The 21350-nt window shown below is 41.3% G+C and overlaps 1 protein-coding gene across 1 annotated transcript in view; it reads right to left on the bottom strand.

Annotated features, from left to right (window-relative positions):
* Positions 1-472: 472 nt before the first annotated feature.
* grik4 (glutamate receptor, ionotropic, kainate 4) overlaps positions 473-21350 on the bottom strand; it is a 298309-nt gene continuing 277431 nt past the window's right edge. The window contains exons 13-21 of the mRNA XM_068316994.1: positions 20031-20234; positions 17439-17552; positions 10944-11053; positions 9708-9881; positions 7272-7437; positions 6479-6704; positions 5416-5544; positions 5189-5307; positions 473-1442 (exon numbers count right to left, since the gene is read on the bottom strand). Coding sequence (XP_068173095.1) covers positions 1053-1442; positions 5189-5307; positions 5416-5544; positions 6479-6704; positions 7272-7437; positions 9708-9881; positions 10944-11053; positions 17439-17552; positions 20031-20234 — 1632 coding nt within the window. The 3' untranslated portion in view covers positions 473-1052. The remainder of the gene's footprint in view (positions 1443-5188; positions 5308-5415; positions 5545-6478; positions 6705-7271; positions 7438-9707; positions 9882-10943; positions 11054-17438; positions 17553-20030; positions 20235-21350) is intronic.

The raw sequence follows: 21350 nt of genomic DNA, 5'->3' as shown, positions 1-21350 counted from the left end.
CAAGTTAACTTCTGATATAAAAAGGCTTGAATTGAAAAGGGAGCTTTTGGTTAGTTCCGATATTTGCTGAGTGTCATTGGGTTTCTTTAATATATGAGATAGGGACAATAAAACTCTAATCTCTTAAGGGTGAACACTGTGCAGGTGACTTTGTCTATGTTTTTTAAAGTGAGAGAGGACAAGTGATGGGATGATAAACGTGTGTCAGTGACGGAAGAGATAATATGAAGGAGAAAATAAGGATAGAATTCAGTGTGTCTTTCTGTCTGTGTATCGGCATCGTGTTTTTCACCAGGTCTCGACAACAGGAAATCTTTCTTTTAGCTCCCACTAATTAGTCAGAGTACCTGCCAAATCCTAAGGACATGCATTCTTGTCTTTCAGAGATACATACCAACAGTTCAAACATCATTTTTAATAGAATAACACTCCTATAAAAGAGGTCCATGTGTCTATGATATTTAAGGTTCCATTGAGTTGTTGTCCTCTCAAGGCTGTGGTGCTCCCTGCAGCCACAAGATAATACTTAGAACATACAGTAATGTGAAGGATGACCTTGCCTTCGCATGTTCATCTTTGCAGCTGTTCAGAGGTGATATATGTTCAGATACTAAATCTTCAACTGAAAATTGGTATGTGGAAAGTATATATTTTATGAATTGTAATAGTAATTGTAATATTAAGTACTGATCCAACAGAGAGAAATAAATTATAAAGGAATAAAATTAAATTGCACAGTGAGAAATGACTGAAAATACTGCATAGTACAAAAACCCTGCAGCTTTGTTTTACATGTTACCAAGAGCCAACAAGGTCAAACCACAACAAGACAGATTCATCAGGTTCTCAGACCAAAAAAAAAAAAAAAAATCCCCAAAGGATATTCCAAAACTGACTTCTGGCTGTTGCCTCTCGGGTTTACAACATTGTCCTGCTGTTTGAGATTAAGCCCTCAACGGCTGAATAAAAAAAAAAAAAAAATGTGATTTTCAATCCCTGGAAAATAGAGAGGTGTTTTTTGGGAAAGTCATTCCAATAGGAATCCCCAGGTGTTATTCAGGTTCACTGCTATTTGTAGTCTTGTCCCACTCTATGCTCTCCTCACTGTGTGTGGGAGATGGGAGGTCCCCTGTCTGCACTGCAGGACGCATCCTCAGTCCTTGAAAGCGTCGGCACTCTGGGCAAATGCGAATGTGGCTGCATCCTCTTGCAACCAGGGCAGCCTCCTGGGCCAGTCTGTGGGAGAGGGGTTCAGGTAGTCCGCTGCCCCTGCACAGCTTGCCGTTGCTGAGGCTGACAGCGGCAGCTCGTGCCCGGCGCTCCTCCAGGGGTAAAGGCCGTGGCCGCATTACTGATGCTGACCGCCGGCGCCTCACCTGCAGGCTGTCCTGACACAGAATGATCCCCTGGAGCTCCCGCAACATCTCCTCACACACTGACTGCTGCAAATAAACAGAAACGCAGAAAAAGATACAGGAGAGGGGCATAAGAGATGGAAAGCAAGGAATGGAAATCAGACAACTCACTCACTGATTGACTGCCTTGACAGACACTTTCTTTTGCATTCTATCGCTATAGCAGAAACAGCAGGGGAAAAAGCAGGAATTAAAAAACAACACATTTTATACATCTGTAATTTTAAACCCACTTGTTTGACACATAAAAACTTTATCTCCTCAACTGACATCTTTCTGATGTTGTGTGTTCGACATTATGTAAAGTCAGTAAATGCGATAGGAAAATCTTGCAGCTCACTTGAAGATGGGAGCAGCTATTTATCATCCTATACGTGCTGCACGTGAACTTGTATTTCAGGCAGAGAGAGGAACACAGATTGGTGAAAAAGAGTGGAGGAAGGTGCACACAGGTGGACTACATCTTATGCAGGATGTGTTATCTGAAAGAGATCAGTGACTACGAAGTGGTGGTAGGGGATACTGTAGCTAGGCAACATCAGGTGGTGTCTGCAGGATAACCTTGGAGGTCAAGAGCAGGAAGAGAGTGAAAACAGAGCCTAAAAATCAAACAGAATTTGCTAAGAGGAAGATTTGTGTGTTGAGTTTAGGAAAGAAGTAAGGCAGGCACTATACAAAGTCTAGGCAAGGTGACCAGTCTGGGAAGGATGTACAGGTGGTTAGGGTGATAAAGGTTAGGGGTGGGAATGAGCTCACTAGTGATTAATCTGTGTTGAGAAGGTGGAGGGAGTAGTACGAGGAGCTGGTGAATGAGGGGGAAAAAAAGGGAGAAAAACAGAGGACGTGTAAGTTGCAGATCAGTAAGGAACAAGTGGGGGGGACAGCATTGAAGATGAAGTTTGAGAATGGGAAGACTGTTTGCCAACACGACATACCTGTGGAGTTATGGAAATGTTTGAGGTGACATGACAGCAGGGGGTGTTTAACTGAATCCTGGAAAGTGAGAGGATGCTAGAGAAGTACAGAAGTGTGCTGATTCTCATCTTCAAGAGCAAGAGAGATGTCCAGAGCTGCAGTAACTACAGAGGAGTAGAGTTAGTCAGTCACAGCATGAAGTTGTGTGAAAGAGTAGTGCAGGTTAGGTTAAGAGGAGAGGTGAAGATTAGTGAGAAGCACTATAGTTTCATGCCAGTAAAGCACTACAGGTGTGTTCTTTGCTTTGATGATGCTGATGAAGAAGTACAGACAAGACCAAAAGAAGTTGCACTGTCTTTGCGGGATGGGGTGCGACACAGGAAGTGTGGTATTGCATCACAAAATGAGTGATGGCTAACAAGTATGTCTGAATGGTATAGATCGTGTATGAGGGAAATCCTACAGCAGTAGGGTGTGCTGTAGATGTGACAAAGGTTTTCAAAGTTCAGGTGAAATTACAACAAGGATTAGAACCGAGCGCTTTCTTATTTGCAGTGGTGATAGACAGGCTAATATATGTCAGGATACAAGAGTCTCTACAGACCTGATATTTGCAGTAGTGAGCGGGTTTAGGAGAACCTGGTGAAGTGGATGTTAAAATTAGAGAGGAGATTAATGAACGTGAGCAGGAGTAAAACATGTGCGGGGACTGCAGGTAGGAAAGAGACAGGAGTTTAAGTACTTGGTCAACCAGTCAAAGCAGTGGAGGATTGGAAAGAGAGGTGAAGGAGGGGGCAGTTTGGAAAGGAAAGTGAGAGACATGAGGTTAAGATGGTTTGAAACAGAGATGGTTCATCCCCTGGAGGTAAGACACACGCTTGTGAATGTAGATTTTTTTTTTTTTTTGCTGTAGCCATGACTGCATGTGGATGGTAAAAACACAAATGCAAAATAATGAACCAACAACATTCTGGAACACATGTCTCCATTTCATTATTTATCATTTGTGTAGCACTGTAGATAATTACAGGAAGCTGGGCCAATCTCTACACTCATGTGAGCAGTTATAATTACACAGACATGGCTAAGATCACAGACCCATGGGTGGAAATTAACTGCAGGCATGTTTATGTAACTAGGATGGAAGTAGATACAGACATAACAACGAGACTTAAATGTACACAACAAGATTAAACACCTAAAATAAATACATCTATTGACCCTGTGTTTGATTCAAACATATTGAATGTTATTTATATTTCATATTTATAATTCAATTTAGGATTCTGTTTTTATTTCTTATTTTTATCTCTTATATTAGTTGAACATAATAGTCTTATTTATTAGGCATATTCAAGCTTCTGTTGACTTTCTCAGTTCAAAAGACTCAAGTACTCATCAAACATACTGCAGTAATACCCTATATACATAACTAAATTTACACAACGTGGTATACGATCCTAAATCAAAGGCATTCTCACATTAACAAATCAATTTCAATATTACAAAACAAATAAAATTAATCAGGAAGATGGAAAGGGGTTTTAGTCCAACTATGATTGAAGTGATTATATGTTGTATGGAACAAACTGAGTGCCTTTTATCAATTCCTGACACCAACATTCACAAATTCCTCCTGTCTGAGATTTTTTAACAAACACTGCAACCAGAACAGAAAGCAGCTCTGGAAATATTTGGTTGGAAGGCTCTTTTGTAAACCAACTTGATCTTAAGGATACTGATATGGCTTTAACTGGTTAGGACCTACGTATGTCGTTCTTCCTACCGGTACAACAAAATAAGCATTTTCAGATCCTGCTGCTCTGGCTTGCTGGTCTGAATGGAATGAAACCCACAAGGCACACTGAAATCATTAACACATCAGTTTTTAATTTGAACATTGACAGTATCACGAACTTCTGTGCTCCTAACTCAAACCTGTCACCAATCAGTGTCACTGCTCCCTTACAAGAGGTTTAGCCCACTCCAGCAGTTACAAGATAAATCAAGGGAGTATTTTGTATTTCTGCTGGATGATATTGTGTCGAGTTTGATTAGCCAGCCAGGGTCACATTGCATGTTTGCAATCAGATATTTATTAGCATGTATCTAAGTTCTATTTGGAGTAGGAACATAAAATTTGTATTGTTGGAAAGTTAAATATCTTCTTCTCTCATTTGAGAGGACTAACATAAATTCTTGGGGGCATCTCTAAAAGAATCTAAAACTGCCTATGGTCTGGACATTAATGCTGGATATATGTGAGCTATGTGGGGAAAATATAGAGGATAGACTATTGAAAAGGTTTATGGATGTTATGGATGGAGCGATTGATGTGAGGAAGGAGGATACAGGTGACAGGGTTTTGTAAGAAGATCATCTGATCTAATAACCCCTAAAAAAAAGCTCAAGGGACAAGACGTGTCGCATATGAACATAATAATCACACACACACACACACACACACACACACACACACACACACACACACACACACACACACACACACACACACACACACACACACACACACACACACACACACACACACACACACACACACACACTACGACTACTACTACTACTACTACTGATGCTGTAAAAAATCCATAAATTCGTCATTACAGAAAAATACGAGATGTGTGAAATTCATCTGATTTTCTGCTGACTATGGACAGAAGGAGAATGGGAGTCAGATGAAACACGGAGGAGGAGGAAGATGAAGATGAAGAAGAGGATGTCTGCTTCATTTCCTGTCCAAGCTGTAAGCTGGAGAGCCGTGCAGCTCTGTGATGGTGAGGGTACCAAAGAGGGGAGAGGACGACAAGACAGATGCAGGTTAGATAGTCTTCTATTACCTCATTTCCTTTTATCTGCCTTAACATCCAGACAAATTCCAGCACAGCCATGAAGATTGCCACCAGCAGGCCGCACACCAGAACCACAAAGATGCCACCGATGTTCTCCATGCCCAGACCTGTACAGGAGAGTTCGATGAGAGGAGAGAATTCTAGTTGAACAAAGGTAACACAAGCAGAGCTAAATTGGACCTCAAGAAGGATGAGGATCACCCAAGGAGACAAACCTTTGGCACGATGGTCCTCTTCCTTTGGACACTTGCCACCGTCCCACCACTTTCTCTTCAGGATCTCCAAACGATTGTCCTCCTGCATTCTGAGGATGGCTAGGTCAAACTCATCACGATACACTGACCCTGCCAGTAGAGGAATGATTCGAATGTTAACAGGCAGTGGAAAGGTGTCAGTACACCTTCTGAGCACTGCCAAGGTGCCCTTGAAGCACTGTCCCCCTACAAGTTGCTGATTTGGCGCAACAAGGTGTGGCTGCCTGCCATAAGGAAATGTTTGTGTCAATATTTAAAATAAAAAAGCGCAGTGCACTAGATTTGTTGTGGTAACAAGAAATGGTCAGCCAATGGACGGATAGCCTTAAAAACACAATGCCTCCAACAAGGCCATAAAACCATAAAACCCATATAAATTTCAGTCAAAACAACAGACATGTTCAGGACTTCTGCTTCAGATTTACTCAGCTAAACTGGAAGTTATTAGACTAGAACTTTTAATGCCAAGGATTAAAGGCTTGCCATGGCAGCATCACAGTAGGGGCGTAGAACATCGTCCACTGAAGTTTGTTTCCTTTAGCGATCAGAAGAAGCAAAATTAATCTTGTGTGCATTGAGCTGTGCTTTTTCCACCTGCCTGCAGTCTGATTCAACCTAAGATCAATGTGGGAGAAAACAGAAGGAGCAGCTTCACTCTCAACAGGAGGCGTATTCCATATTCCCCCTCTCTTGTCTCAAAGTGTCCCATCACAGTGTGAAAGCAGCTGCTCAGTGAAAGTCAAGCATAACATCTTTTAGCTTGTCACCTTTTGCATAATGAATGACAACTATCAGTCTAGTTTAGATTCTCTTTAAATTACATTCCCCCAAGTGATTGTCGTCATTTCCATTTCTTGTTTTCAATATTAAGTAAACTGCATTTAAGCTAACTAATCAGCTTCCACCTTTACTTCAAAGTGAACTTCCTTACATCTTTCATTTGTCTGTTTTAACTGTTAAGATATGTTTCTTCTTCCTTTCTTTTAAGTATTTTCCCATACCCACTACTGTCCATCACACTCACCCAGTGGCATGCCAATGCCATAGCCCTTAGTATCCAGGAGTCCTCCAATTTGGGTCAGGTTGCAGTTCCTCTGGTGATAGTATTCATTCATGGTGCTCTCAAGCAAATAGGCATAGTTGGAGTTGAGGACACGGGCGATGCCCTCCTCTGTACTCTTCACAAACACACTGGGCTGCTTCGAGTGCATGAAGTTCCACATGCGCTGGTATGTTTGGTAGCGAGAGTTCTTTAAAGCAGTGAATTACAATTGGGAGAAAAGGAGACAGTCAGACAGATGTTCGAGACAGAAAACAAACGGCACCCCATTTTCTCCAAAAGGATGGGGTGCAGTTTAATGTGGATGTTTTTTCTTTAGCAGATCTGTTTATACTTGAAGAAAAACTCTTCACTTGACATTGCTACTTGTCCTTGACTTTCTACTGTCTTATTTCCCCTCATTTATAAAGGGTCCACAGTGCGTGTAAAGACAGACAAGGGTAATGTCTTGCTTTCCATTCCTCAATATCATACTTAAATATATCTTTCTAGCACTCTGTCGCTGTCGTTTTTCTCTCACTCTTTTTGACATCAGCTTATGAGAGGATAAAAAAGTGACACTGAGGGTTGTGGACAATTCCCCATCTCCAAGGGGAAAATGATATTGAACAGTTGTGCTTAGAAACAAATAATAAACAAAAAGAGAAACCATGTGGCTATAGGAGGATGACAGACAGGTCATGAGTACAATGACATCCCAGGACACCCACTGGTAATTGTTCTCATTTAAAAATAAATAAATAACGTAATCTCTGACCTGGAAGAAGGTCATTGTAGATCCTCCGTGCATGGTTCCATACTCTATCGCCGTTTGATCAGCCAAGTCGTCCACCGACTCTATGGGTACCTCCATCCTTTGGACAGTCAGGAAGGCCGCCAGGTTGGCGGTGTAGGATGAGATGATGATTAATGTGAATGCCCACCTACAACATAAAGGAAGGGGAGAAGGAAACTTGTACTTCTTTGAAAACTTATGCGAATAAGAAAACGCCTTTCAGGACATTGCAGTTTTCAGTGCTGGATGAATGGGTTAGTGTGAGTGGTTAAAGGTAACAACACTTAGATTTTACTGCAAAGGAAGATACAGTACAAATGATGACTGCTAAGATTCTCAGTCATCCATGTCATAGTAGAACTCTGTGTCAACTATACTTCTTCTCAAAACAACTCAGGTTTAAAGTATAAACTGCCCTCTTTTCTATAAGAGCCCCACCTTCCTAGGAAAAACGGTATGTATATCATTGTGAAGGGATGGTAACATCACGATTCTACCTGCAGATAAAGGCAGATAGACAGTCGTATTGAAAATGGTAGACAACCATTTGAAGGTTATCAATCTTCTCAGCACTACATCTGAAAACCCTGAAAAGGGAAATGGATCCCACCACCTCCTACCAGAAATATGGTTGCCTCCAACAGCCCAAAAATGACCAAACTTTTGACCACACTCTGTGTTACCACTTGTACCCAGAGAAAAAGACACACCATGCCTATATGGCCTCCCCAAAATCCAGAAAGAAGGAGTACCCTCAGACAATATTGCTAAAAATCTCTCCATCTCAGCTCACCTGACTGGAAACATCAAACAGTATATCAGGAACTGTCAGGACTTAGTCCCGAAGATTAGAGACCATGCTTTCCTATGATGTCACACCACTCTTTATCTGCATCCCCAGATGCATGGAGGAAGGATGGGTGGATAGGTGGATGGGTGGATGGATGGATGGATGGATGGATGGATGGATGGATGGATGGATGGATGGATGGATGGATGGATGGGTGGATGGATGGATGGATGAATGGATGGGTGTAAAATTCTACAGGCAGAAACCAAATCCTAACACAGCTATGACAATGTCAATAATGGCCAACCTCTATGAAAGATGTGGAATACAAAGACCTAAACCTCCTACAGAGGAAGCCACTAGTTCAGATATGTGGATGACACCTGGGTTAAAATCAAAATTCAGGGAGTGGAAGTCTTCATGAAATGAAGTAAAATGAAAGCATCTTGTTGTATTGGACAGCAACATTCAGTTCACTGTGGAGGACATCAGGGACAACAGCTTGACATGTCTGGAATGTGTTGAGCACATTGGCATAAATGAGATCCTCAGTGTAAACATTTGCAGACCTGCCAACACAGTCCATTATCAATGGTTTGACTCTCACCACCCTTTGCAAAGGAAACTAGCAGTAATCACACCTCTACACCATTGGGCCCGAAATGTACCTCTAGCTGGAAAGAAGGAGAAGAAGAAGAATAGGCCACAGTCTGAACGTGTGGATACCTCAATTGCACCTTTGTGAAAACCACCAGACGAACCACAATGGACCACAAGAGAGGAGGAAGGCAAGCAGAAAGATACTGTCTTTGGAATTGTAGTCAGGGTAGTGGAAAAACTGAGAAGGATCTTCAATAATCACAACATCCCAGTACACTTTAAATCTGCCAACACCTTGACGCGGAGCCTGGTTCACACTAAGGACAAGACACCCTGACCTGGGTGGTGGAGTATATGAGGTTCAGTGCACTAAAGACTGCTCAGAATTGTACATTGGGGAGACAAAATAACCACTCCACAAGTGGATGGTGCAACACAGGAGATCGAAAGCCTGAGAAGATAGATGGTTTGACAGAGGGGATGAGAATATATCTTTGACAAATAGATAGCAGTTTTGGGTTCTGTCCCCAGGACACCCACATATCATTTGCATGACTTTGGGGATCAAACAAGTCATTCATTATCTGAAAGACTTTCAGGTGACTCCAACCTGTGGTGGGGGCCTTTGGCCCATAGGTGAAACCTATGTGAATGGGTATCAATGAGTCTCATATGACTTAATGACCTCAAGGACTCCCACATGGTTAAATATCTGGAACTAACCACCAGCTGTAAAGAACTTAAGACAAATGTTGGATGAGAGGCAAAATGTCAAATTTTTTCCTCCAAATGCAGTTGCTTTATTCAACTCAGATATATGCACAATATTTCACAAGCGGGCATTCATCACCCACCCTGCATATCTACAGTTTCTCTATTGAACCCCAACATCTAAAAATATGGGGAAAAAATTCGACATCACATCAAATGTGTCCTGCATCCCATGACAAATGTACCTGACAAGAAATGTGGCTTTGAAAAGATGAAATCATGCAAATGCACTCATATTCATGCATCTCTATACTAACCATACTCCACTGACACAACGTGTGGACAGAGCTCTGGGAGCAATGGTGGAACCTTGCTGCATAAAGCCCCCGACAGGGAACCAGAAGCTGTTACCAAGTGAGTACTGGTTGATCAGCAGGTTACAGCGCCCCTTCAGACAGGGGTGGGGATTGTACCACTCATAAGGTGTCAATCTGGAAAGAACAAGACGGAGGAGTTAGACTTCAGAAAGATTCAGTGGAGGAACACAATCAGAGAGAGTGGGAATGACAGTTGGAATAAGTATTCTGATGAGACAAAACTCAAGAGACCGAGTCAATTTTACAAAGACAGAGATAGACAAAGAGCAAAACAGCTCTAACAGTTGACTGAGGGCAAAGTCACCTTGGCTCTCAAGAGAGACCCACCTGCTTTTCATTCCCCATATGTTGCCTACTTACACGGCAGAGAAACAGTAATGTAACTGGTACAGTCACATGATGCGTTATGGCGTTTAAGCTATGTGGCGTGCTGCCTTATATACAGCAGGAATTTCATAAGTTCTGCTGTGAAAAGGAACAATATTCTATAATGGAGCAAAAATTAAACTACTGATCATTTTTTAAACCTACATGAATAAAGTCCTCATATAACCACTTGCACATCAAAATATCAATAGTCAAACCGGTTGAAGTCCCTATTTGATTGTCCAATTTAAGATTCTGAAGATATATCAGTTCAAGCTTCTCTGGTTGAACTTTAAAATTGTATCTTTGCACAAAGACCTCAATTTTTTTTTTGAGTCCCTTTAACTTAAAATGCAATTGGATTGAAAACAGATTTCTTTGTGGCCAAAATATACCAAACAAACAATTACTAATCTTGTTCAAAAAGTCATTGGAGTAACCACCTGCAGTATAAACTCCTTTTTAAGAGTTAGAACATCTAATTGTTTGGGGTATGATGATTTAATTTCAGATAGTGTTTCGTGAAAGCACAAAGGGAATTCTAATTTGAAGCTACTGCACTGTTATGGCCTCCGTGAACAGCAGGTGTCAGTGTGGTGCTGGAGAGCCACCAGCTGGGAGGAGAATGTCTTCTTTTTCTGTCCTGAGGAAACTGGAGAAAGAGAAGTAAGGCGGTAGACTACTGCGTCTTCTTCTACATGACCTCCAAATACCTGTCTATGCTCTGTATTGTGTTAGTCTAGTCTGTTCTTTGTCTCTCACTCTGTTCTTTCTTTTGTACGGAGTATACTTTCCCGCTGACATTTTTACCTGGCCACCAGAAAAAGGACACAGCTGACAGTCAAGTAGGCCAAAAGCATAAAGAGCCAGACTCCAGGGGAGAAGGGATCCAGGAAAGAGAAGTAGCCCGGTCTACGTCCCTGAAACAAGCATGCGTACACACACACACACACACACACACACACACACACACACACACACACACACACACACACACACACACACACACACACACACACACACACACACACACACACACACACACACACACACACACACACACACACCAAGAGTTGAAATCAATAACACCCTGAACAGACTTTAAAGACTAACAATAACAGAGAGGTTAAATACCTTGGCATAAAGGTGACAACGGACTCATTGGCCTGTGAAAAACCACCATGGTCTGATGAAGTGACTGCCAAGACCATTTAGTTGAAACTTGATTGAATTTGAGAGAATTCTTTGGGTTTTTTTCAGGATCAATTTTTGCCCATGTAAAATGATATTTACCTCTGCCTGTGTAATTTAGATGGGAAAGCGTTACGGGACAGTCAATAAAGGGATTTGAAAGTGATAAGCAGCATAGCTTCGCCTGTTCCAAACTGATAGCACGATAATTATAAGAATCTCATTTGCATGGAAATATTCAAATCAACATTGTCTGATCTCCCAAACTCCCAGTGCCAGTCTCCCTTGCATTGTCAACACAGTGGCAGCAGCACAAGGCTGAATGTTGATGTGACATCACAGATAACAGCTTTCGTTCAAAGATTCTGGTGCAAAAAAAAAAAAAAAAAGATAAACTATTTCACGACAGTCTCCTGTTAATTAATATGTAATGTGCTTTACACATGGAATTATGGAAGATATGACCAATTAGAAATCATAATTACGAACCTCTTCTTTTCCTTTCGGCTTTTCCCTTCAGGGGTCGCCTCAGCGAATCAGTGTCCTCCATCTAACCCTGTCTTCTGCATCCTCTTCTCTCACAACTACCTTCATGTCCTCTTTCACTACATCCATAAACCTCCTCTTTGGTCTTCCTCTAGGCCTCCTGCCTGGCAGTTCAAAACTGAGCATCCTTCTACCAATATATTCACTATCTCTCCTCTGGACATGTCCAAACCATCTTAGTCTGGCCTCTCTGACTTTATCTCTAAAACCTCTAACATGTGCTGTCCCTCTGATGTACTCATTCCTGATCCTATCCTTCCTGGTCACTCCCAGAGAGAACCTCAGCATCTTCATCTCTGCTACCTCCAGCTCCGTCTCCTGTCTTTTCCTCAGTGACACTGTCTCTAGACCAAACAACATCGCTGGTCTCACCACAGTTTTGTACACCTTTCCTTTCATTTTAGCTGAAACTCTTCTATCACACATCACACCTGACACTTTCCTCCACCCGTTCCATCCTGCCTGTACACACTTCTTCACCTCTTTTCCACACTCTCCATTGCTCTGGACTGTAGAACCTAAGTACTTAAAATCCTCCAATCCTCCACAAACAGAAACACATAAAACATTAAATAAAATAACTAATCTCCGCAACGAGCTGGCAGCTTGTGTTAGTAACTGGCTGGGATAGGCTCTAGCAGACCCATGACCCACAAGGCGACTAAGTGGCGATTATCATCTCTGGTCTACAAAATGAACAGGTAGATGGATAAACCAACTAAACCTATCACTTATATGACTGGGAGCATACAGCATCACAAAGAAAGAGATTAGTTATATCTTTAGCTAACTCCTAATGTGTCCTCACCCAACAGCAACAGCTAAAGTCCTCTTAACGAAAGTAATTACTGATGAACCAGTGTCAAGTATGAGTGTGATAGTGTGTGTTTTTCTGTGTACCTCTTTGTGTGTGTTTGTATTTCATATGCATGTTCAGCGCATACACACACACACACACACACACACACACACACACACACACACACACACACACACACACACACACACACACACACACACACACACACACACACACACACACACACACACACACATCCATCATCTGTTAATGACTATAAAATGGATATTGTTGTCAGGATTGGTGTATGAGTAGAAAGAACAGAGGTAAATACCAGCTCCAGAGTGTTGTTATGAGAGGGATGCACTCCACATAGCTTCCATTTATGAGTTAAGAGGCACCAAATCACTCAACAAGACACTCCAAGGGAACATCATGTCAGATGGACAAAGCAATATATTGCTGATGCTTGTGAAAAATTAAACTTGAAATGATTTTCTTATAATAAACAAAGCCTCATTTGGAATTGAGAAAAGATAGCAATTTATTCATGTGTGAGTTCTAATTGCTCCATCAATGGCGCAGAAAGAAGCCAGAAGGATTCAGTCGAACTTTTAGCAAGACACATATCAGTCTGCCGGTCTTAATGTGTTTCTGTCCATCTAAAGAGTTGTAATGGTTATGATGGTGATAATAGCTACCTTAAAATAGAACAGATGAGTAGTGAAAGATGATTATAGTACGGTCTCTGTAATACCACTGCTGTAAAGTCATCATCACCAACAAACAGCTGTTTTTGGCACTGTGATTGTAAAGTTAACAGTGCTATGTATAACAAGAAATTTCTTGTGTGCTGATCCAGGTTGCTGCATAATGAACCAGTATGATAATCGCCTCACTCGTCCACATGTTAAGCGCTCACCAAGGTGCTTTCATGAGGAGCGCAGTTAGTTAAAGTTCCAAAGTTATTGAAGTCAAGATCATCAGAGAAGATCATAAATATAGACAGAAATGACAAAGAACAGGCAATATAATGAGTTAAATGCTACCTAAAAACTTTCACCACTGGTGGTATAAAATGTCTATTGCAAAACTCATAAATAGAGGTCTGATTCCAGAGGCAGCAGCAGAACAACAGCAGCAGCGAATCACTACCTCTAATTAGTGCACAAAAATTCAGACCACTACGGCTGCTCAGGTTCGTCAGCTCCATCAAATCAAAATCTGCAGCAATGTTTCTCCTTCTGCTGGATGTGTAAATACTGTAAGGATTGATTTTTCTACCTCATTAAAATGGTTATGTTTCACCAAAGTTTTGTTTATTTAAAAAAAATCTTTTCATACAGGTACTATGCAGTTTGTCACAAGTGGTGATGGCCCGTGGGGGAAAGCTAACCAGTACTTCTTTTGACACAAACAAATATGAGCTGATACAGTACAACTGCCTTTAATGGGGCCTTCCTCTGATTTCTCTCAGTTTTCAGTCTCACTGATGTTTGCTTGTTTAGAAATGTTCCCAAAAGAAAGTTATGAAAAGTTATCATTGTTAAACTGTCAAAGTGAAATAAGCTCCCACTCCATCAACACGGCTGAAGATTCCTATATGAGCTTTTCTCTTCTTTCTGTACGGTGAGGCTGTATTTAGAAGACAGACCGACTGTCGCTGGCTGTGTGTTTTGGGTGTGTGTTCTTGTGTTTCAAAGCTTGTTGGCAGCTGTCTGCGCTGTCAGTCATCTGCAGCAGGGGAGACACGGAGCACAGACACAACAGGTTCGAGCTTCAGGCTGCACATAGAGTACAGCGAATACAGTGGTGAACTGCCCCTGAACATACACACTTGACTGCAAATGTGACATAATGACCTAACATGTAGTAGCTGTGTCGGTGTCCGAGTTAAATGATATAACTGTTGTAAAGAACAAGCACAAAATGCGAATACATGTGTACACGTTATAGCCCCAGTGTACCCTTGGCCTGCACACATTAACATTGACTTCCATGTTTATATAATTTTCATTAGAGCCAGAAGAATTAATTTATCGAGGTGTAGTCTAGTAAGAGGGTGGAGCGACTGAAAGGACTGGAGACACAGCCGACAAGTTACAAAGAGAAAATGACCTTTTAACATGTTCTAAAGACAGTATTCATAAAAAATAACATTTAGGTATATGTATATCTTCCTATAATCACAAAGATGAATAAGCTCATTAGTATTTTCTTGCAATCCACCCGTTCTCTCATATTGTTACGGTCTCTCGTCTTCCATGTGGGACTAACTTGATGCCAGGAAGAGGGCTGAAGGAACTGATGGGGTTTATCCAGTCATGGGTTCACATAGTCATCCTGCCTCTTGGTATTCATATCACACTGTTGTCTCCTGAAGCTGCCTCGTGGCATACGCACACACTGAAGGAGACTTTCCATCATCATTTCAACTCTCACCCTCTCCTGCTCGTCTTTCTACGTCATCTCTGCAACCTTTGCGCTCCCTGTTCCACCTATTTCTCAACTCTTTTATCTGTCTTCTTCTCTCTCCCCTGTGTCTCCCCAACCTCTTTGAAGGTGTGTGCATTTCTAAATGTGTCATAGAGGAAACTGTCAGCTGCTACAGCTGTTGAGAGAGCACCACAGGTAATCTGCAGAGAGCAGCCGAGTTCACTACGTTCACAAGAACATCCTGCTGCCTCTCGGGCTCCTCAGGTTGTCTGTGTTTTGTCTATGTAACTGAAATATACCCCATCCATCTATACTGCCCGTGTGCGATTTAATGAAATGGTTAGCATTATTTTTAAGTGTGTGGTTTAGTGGCCAGATAGAAGAAAGAACCATATGCTGTGCGCTATCCTAAGGGCAGCTGTTGAATCTGACAAGAGCTCCACATATACCCTAATTAACCTCTCATGTCTAAACACAGCTCTCTCTCTCTCTCTCTTGTTCACACACAAACGCACACAGAGTCTCACTTTATTGTGCTGCACTACAAAAAATAAGGATAGTGGAATCAGCACATTATTCTTACCCCACTATCCCAATCATTGATTAATTTTAGGGCAATAGCAAGACAGCCTTATGTCATATGGCCTCAACCGGGCATGCAATGAAGAACACTGTTCATGTAATAGACAGTAAAGATATGTGGAATTGAAATCATTAAATGGCTAATTTGTGAAATCTGAACTACAACATAATGCAATCACAGAAAGCAACAAATCACACTGCAAACATCTGTGATGGAATGATATATATATATATATTTTTTCAATAAAATGAAAATAACTGAAATGGCTACAAACTGGTTACACCATTCCGGTCAAAATATAATTAGAGACAACTGAATTTAGAGATCAACTCATCATAATATAATAAGAGATATTGTGAATCATAGATATGACTTGGACAAATATCATTACATTGGTGAATGAACATCTATTCTATTTGATGAATGCTCAAACATCTTGCTGTATTCGTCACCTTCCTAACCATGACATATGGATGCCACCTAAGTCAAGCCTGATCTCACATAACCATGTGTGCCTGCCTTCTGGTATATCTTCTGCTCCCAGTTTGCCTCCCACTCCAAAGGTGATATGCAACCCAGAAGATCATTTGACACTTGCATACCTGCTGTGAACATCAATTGATTCATCCTAACTGTTGACATCCCACTGAGTCCCTCACTGCTACACCTATTAACATTATGTGCTGACTGTAGGAAGGTGAAAAGGAGTGGGGATTACAGTAACAGCAGGGAAATGTCCTTCAGGGATATTAAACTAATGTCAGCTAACATGTGCCAGAGCACCTCGGGGATGACTCTGGTCAGTGTCCAGATGGTCTACCTTGGGTTTGGGGGTAGGATTGATAATTAATGGCCCACAGACTCTGCAAACACTAACTCATTTCCACCTACACTGCTGCTGTTTAGTTGATTTTGTTTAAACTTTTTCTTTGCAGAGCACAGATGTGAATAAGTGCAGGATGGGAGTTGAGACACCAGAAATTGAATGAGGAAATGGTTGAACACAGTCAGGAAAAAAGAGCAGAACAAAAATTGAGAATGCAGAGAAAGGAGGAAAGACACATAAGAAAGATGAACTGAATGATTGAGAGGAAGACGAAGGAAAGACGAGGAGGATATTGCACTCACTGATGCAGAAATCAGACAGAGTGAGTGGCAGATGTGATGCAGGAGTAGAGTATGAAGAGGCATCTCACCAAACTAAAAGATACAGGTATGCGCCCTGTTTATGACAACATATTTATTGAAAACTGAGAAAAACAAATCCGCATTCGTACAGTATTATTTCCACAATGAAGTGCGCAAAACCACAAAGAAAAACTGAAAAGCCTTTGGTATGAATGCCAAGGCAGCTGCTGGTGCTGTAATCAAAATCACACCACAAAACAAGATTTAAGTGGTGGTGAAGGAAATTGGCAATCATTAATAAACTCAACCAACTCCACATCACAAACAAAACCAGACAGAGATGTTGTTTTTTGGTTGTTGTTTTGGTCGTAGAAGCAGAATGTCGACCATCTGGGTATGGGTAAAGGGCTGGCAGCAACAAGCAAGGCAGTGATGTCATCGTTTTTGGAGGAGATTTTTATTTCCTGTCAACAAAATTACCTGAAGACATTGTTGACACTCGGGAGTCAACTTTTTATTCTCAGGCCCTGTTGTGTAAACTAACGGCCAATAGTGGTTCTCAGCCTACTGTTGCACACAAGTTTCTAAGAAGCAGGTGATGTTACCGTGAGAGCTAACTCACCAGGTGGACACGGTACATGATGCTAATGCCAAGGGTCATGAAGGGTTTGGAGAAGTCAATGACCTTTTCACGCTCTGCTGTGATGGTGAGGCCCGCGACTGCTAGGTCAGCTTTCTGAAACACACAGGGCAAATACAAGCACATGACATATGCATAACATGCGTAAAAAAATTTAAAAAAGTGAATAATATTGAACATGAAAGTATTATCAAAAGACTACGGTGTGACCAGTAAGCATTTACTTGAAGACAAGGCAAGAATAATAGAAGAGAAGGGGTTTTACAAAATAATTCCCTATTGACAGCCTTTTGTGTGCAGAGCCTCTGTGTATACCTATCGCTCTATCTGTGGTGACGATAATCCACAGTGGCAGTATGTATGTGTGTGTGTGTGTGTGTGTGTGTGTGTGTGTGTGTGTGTGTGTGTGTGTGTGTGTGTGTGCGTGTGCGTGTGCGCGTGTGTGTGTGTGTGTATGTTTTGGGAGGGGATAAGAGAGAAATCACTTGACAAAAGGATACCTGATAAAACACACAGACACAAACAGAAACACACACTTGAACACATGTAGGTTGAATATTGGAAACCTCCCTACTAATAACAAAGGCCAGCAAAGAGCAACTGCAAGGCATTTTTCATCTCCCCAGGGTGCAAAAACTGAAAGCAGCAATGCATTGCAGGCAAAATAAGAGGATTGGGTAAAGGGGGGCGGAATGGGAGGATGACTGCGAGGAGAGAAAAACAGAAGCCGACGAAAATCCACAACACATTGTCTGCATCTCCAGGAAAAAGAGACATAAAATGAAGCATCTGGCATAAATGAACGAGCTTTGTTTGCTGCATCTGTTTTGATTTGACTTATAAAATATATTTAATCACTCTTACCTTTAGGGATTTTTGGTTCAAAACAAGACCAGAGGACATTTACAGCATCACCACTAGAGCCCAGATGCAGCTGTCTGTGTTCCAATTAGATCCAATTATCACAATACATCTAAAATGTCTGCCCTTTGACCTCACCCCAGCCTACACTCCTGCTGCTCTACACTCAACTTTCCTGTGTTGCACTATCATCAGCTTCACACAACCTTTGCTTTGGCCTTTGTATCTCCCCATCAATGTAAAGTCAGAACATTTTCATGGATCACAAGAAAGACACATGCAGTGAATGAACATCCAGGCAATCTGGATAAACACAGTCACTAACCTTTAAAATTACATCATACTACATATCAAAACATTTATGTTAAGACTGAATATTAAGACAGATAAATTGATTCCTACAGCCTTCTAATAAAATTGATAAACATGTTTAATATTACATTAAATCTTTTCCCCTTGTATTTAATCATATTCTGTGTCTGTTAAAGCAAATGGAGCATAGTGATATAATAGGAGAAGAAAATAAAATTTTCCTCATTTCTGGGAACCCCTTAAAGTTAGCAGCATTTCCCTTCTAGAGTTTAGTCTCACCAAGAGCATGCACCTTCTGTGTGCAACCTATGGTCCTTTGCAATTTCATGTCGCCCTTATTTTGATCAGTGAAGATGCAATAAGTCCCCACACCAGTGTGAAACCAGGGAGGATATACTGTATTTATGCAGTTTAGTCTGAATGGCTCCTGAATGTCACATGGTTGTGTCTTAACCTTAACCCTGTTTGACGCCAGTCCAACAATGTCACCCTCATGAAGTGAAATATTGTCCATCTGAATGGTTGATGGAGTGAGCAATGACAAGCTGTCCTTCTTTGATGCCACCAAGTGTAAATTATATATCTTTCCAACTTTTTCACTTTGATCCATTCTGCTATTTACAATTATTGCTTTGTTTCATTTAATTTTTTTTTAACCTTTCCCATCCCTTTCTAAACCTTTAACTGAACAATTTCTAGTCAGTCCATTATCAAGCATCCTTACAGATGTGTCACATCCCCTGGCAAATTCTCCTTAAGCAAGTCTGGAGAGACCCCCACTACACCGCTCTGCATGCTGTCAGGGACATGTTGACCCTTCTGAAGGTCAGGCTTCCAGGGGAAGCCTATAGGGGATGAGAGCAGTGGCAGACTATTATAATAACAAGAGCAGGCAATCCTTTGTTTGATGTACTAAATGGCTTTACCCAGCATTATCCCACAGGAGAGATTACCTTCTAGGATTGGCTCAGTCCTTTTCCACTTCATTCCCCTTTTAGTCTTCATAACCTTAATTGCCTCACACCTCAATTTTTTAAACCATGTTCATGTGCACCTTCTTTCCTCTCAGCTTGGTTATATACCCTCAGTGGCCTGATACCCCTGATATACTGGGCTGCTGCAAGAGCACAACATCTCACCTAAAGATTTAACAGTAACACATTAGACTGATACAACAAGAAAGTCTCTTAATGTCTCTTCAGATGGGTGAAGATATGGAGCTAATGGAGAACAACCTCCCAACAAGCCATTACTGGTTAGAAAAATTGAAATTGAAAGGGCCAAGTTCAGATGGAAAATTATTGAAGGCATGGTTAAGGTGTTAAGTGGTCACAGTGGTTGATGGTTATGGTTGTAGGGCTTGTTTTCTCTTCAGTGTGCCCACGTGTACTTGTTATATACCCTTGAGATGAGCTCTCCAACCATGCCTGTCCATGTCCCATTGGTTCCAGGAACCCCGTACACTCCGTCCCCCACCAGCCGGATGTGGTACTTGAACTTGAGAATGTCCGCCAGCTCCTTAAGCATGTCCACACAGAAGCCTTCATAGCGTTCATTTCCATCTAGATTCTGGTAGTTTGGCCGCAGCATCACATATGGATTTTCCTGAACAGAGTAGACAGTTTGCATTGTGGACAGTGTGTCTCCAACTGACCACTGACAATTGACAAAAAATGTACATACAATAAGTGGTTTACAATTTTTTTCATAAAACCTTTAGATTAGTAAAATTCAATGTTTAAAATGACTGTTTCAAAGAAACAAACTACAGATTTTAAAAAACACATTGTGGAAACACCCCATTTGGCACTTTGTGGTCTTCAGAGACAGGCATAAAAAATCCAGTGCAGACATGTGAGTGTTAATGGTTATACTATAGCAAAAAGGGGATAATGGAAAAGCAGTTTTACATTGCGCAAAAACACACACAAACACACACACACACACACGCATGGACACACACACACACACACACACACACACACACACACACACGCACGGACGCACACACACACACACACACACACACACACACACACACACACACACACACACACACACACACACACACACACACTGTCTTTCACAGAAATAACAGAAATATCTTCTTTATTTATTTATGTCTTGCTTTCCCACACAGTCAATGTTGTAGGAAGATTTTAAGAACCCATAATATTGCACTTTGGAGCCACCATTTTTGCATTTTTTCCAACAATTCAACTGTGGGGTGCTCAGGCTACACTACATCATAAAATGGACTTATGTATCGTCTTTCATTTGCTTCAATCCAGGATCCAGCTTGAACACTTTTTTTGGCAATAGGATGGACTGACTTAACACATTCACAGTTGTTTCATCTTACTAACACTTGACATTCCTAAAAATGAATGAAAAGAAAAAAAATCTCTGGTTTCTAGTGGAGAGGTTTTATTTGTGTGCTTAGAATTCATTAATTTATGTTGAATGCTAACTACTCAAACGGCTGAAACAGGGCTGTGTGTTATTCAGCAAGGTCATTTGGGAAAGTCACACCAAGTCACTGTGATAGCGCTCAGAAGGTTAAAGCTTACAGTCATATTACAGTGATTTATTTTAGGAACTGGATAAGAGGTGAAATAGTTTTGTCATCTGCGGTGTGGTCCACAGCCTTCTGCTATGAAGTCATACGAATGATAGAAATGAGAGATTAATCTGTTCTGTCTGCTACTCAAATATTTTTGT

This window comes from Antennarius striatus, chromosome 6 (genome assembly GCF_040054535.1).
Source record: "Antennarius striatus isolate MH-2024 chromosome 6, ASM4005453v1, whole genome shotgun sequence".
NCBI lineage: Eukaryota > Metazoa > Chordata > Actinopteri > Lophiiformes > Antennariidae > Antennarius > Antennarius striatus.
This window is presented reverse-complemented; position numbering and strand designations above follow the sequence as displayed.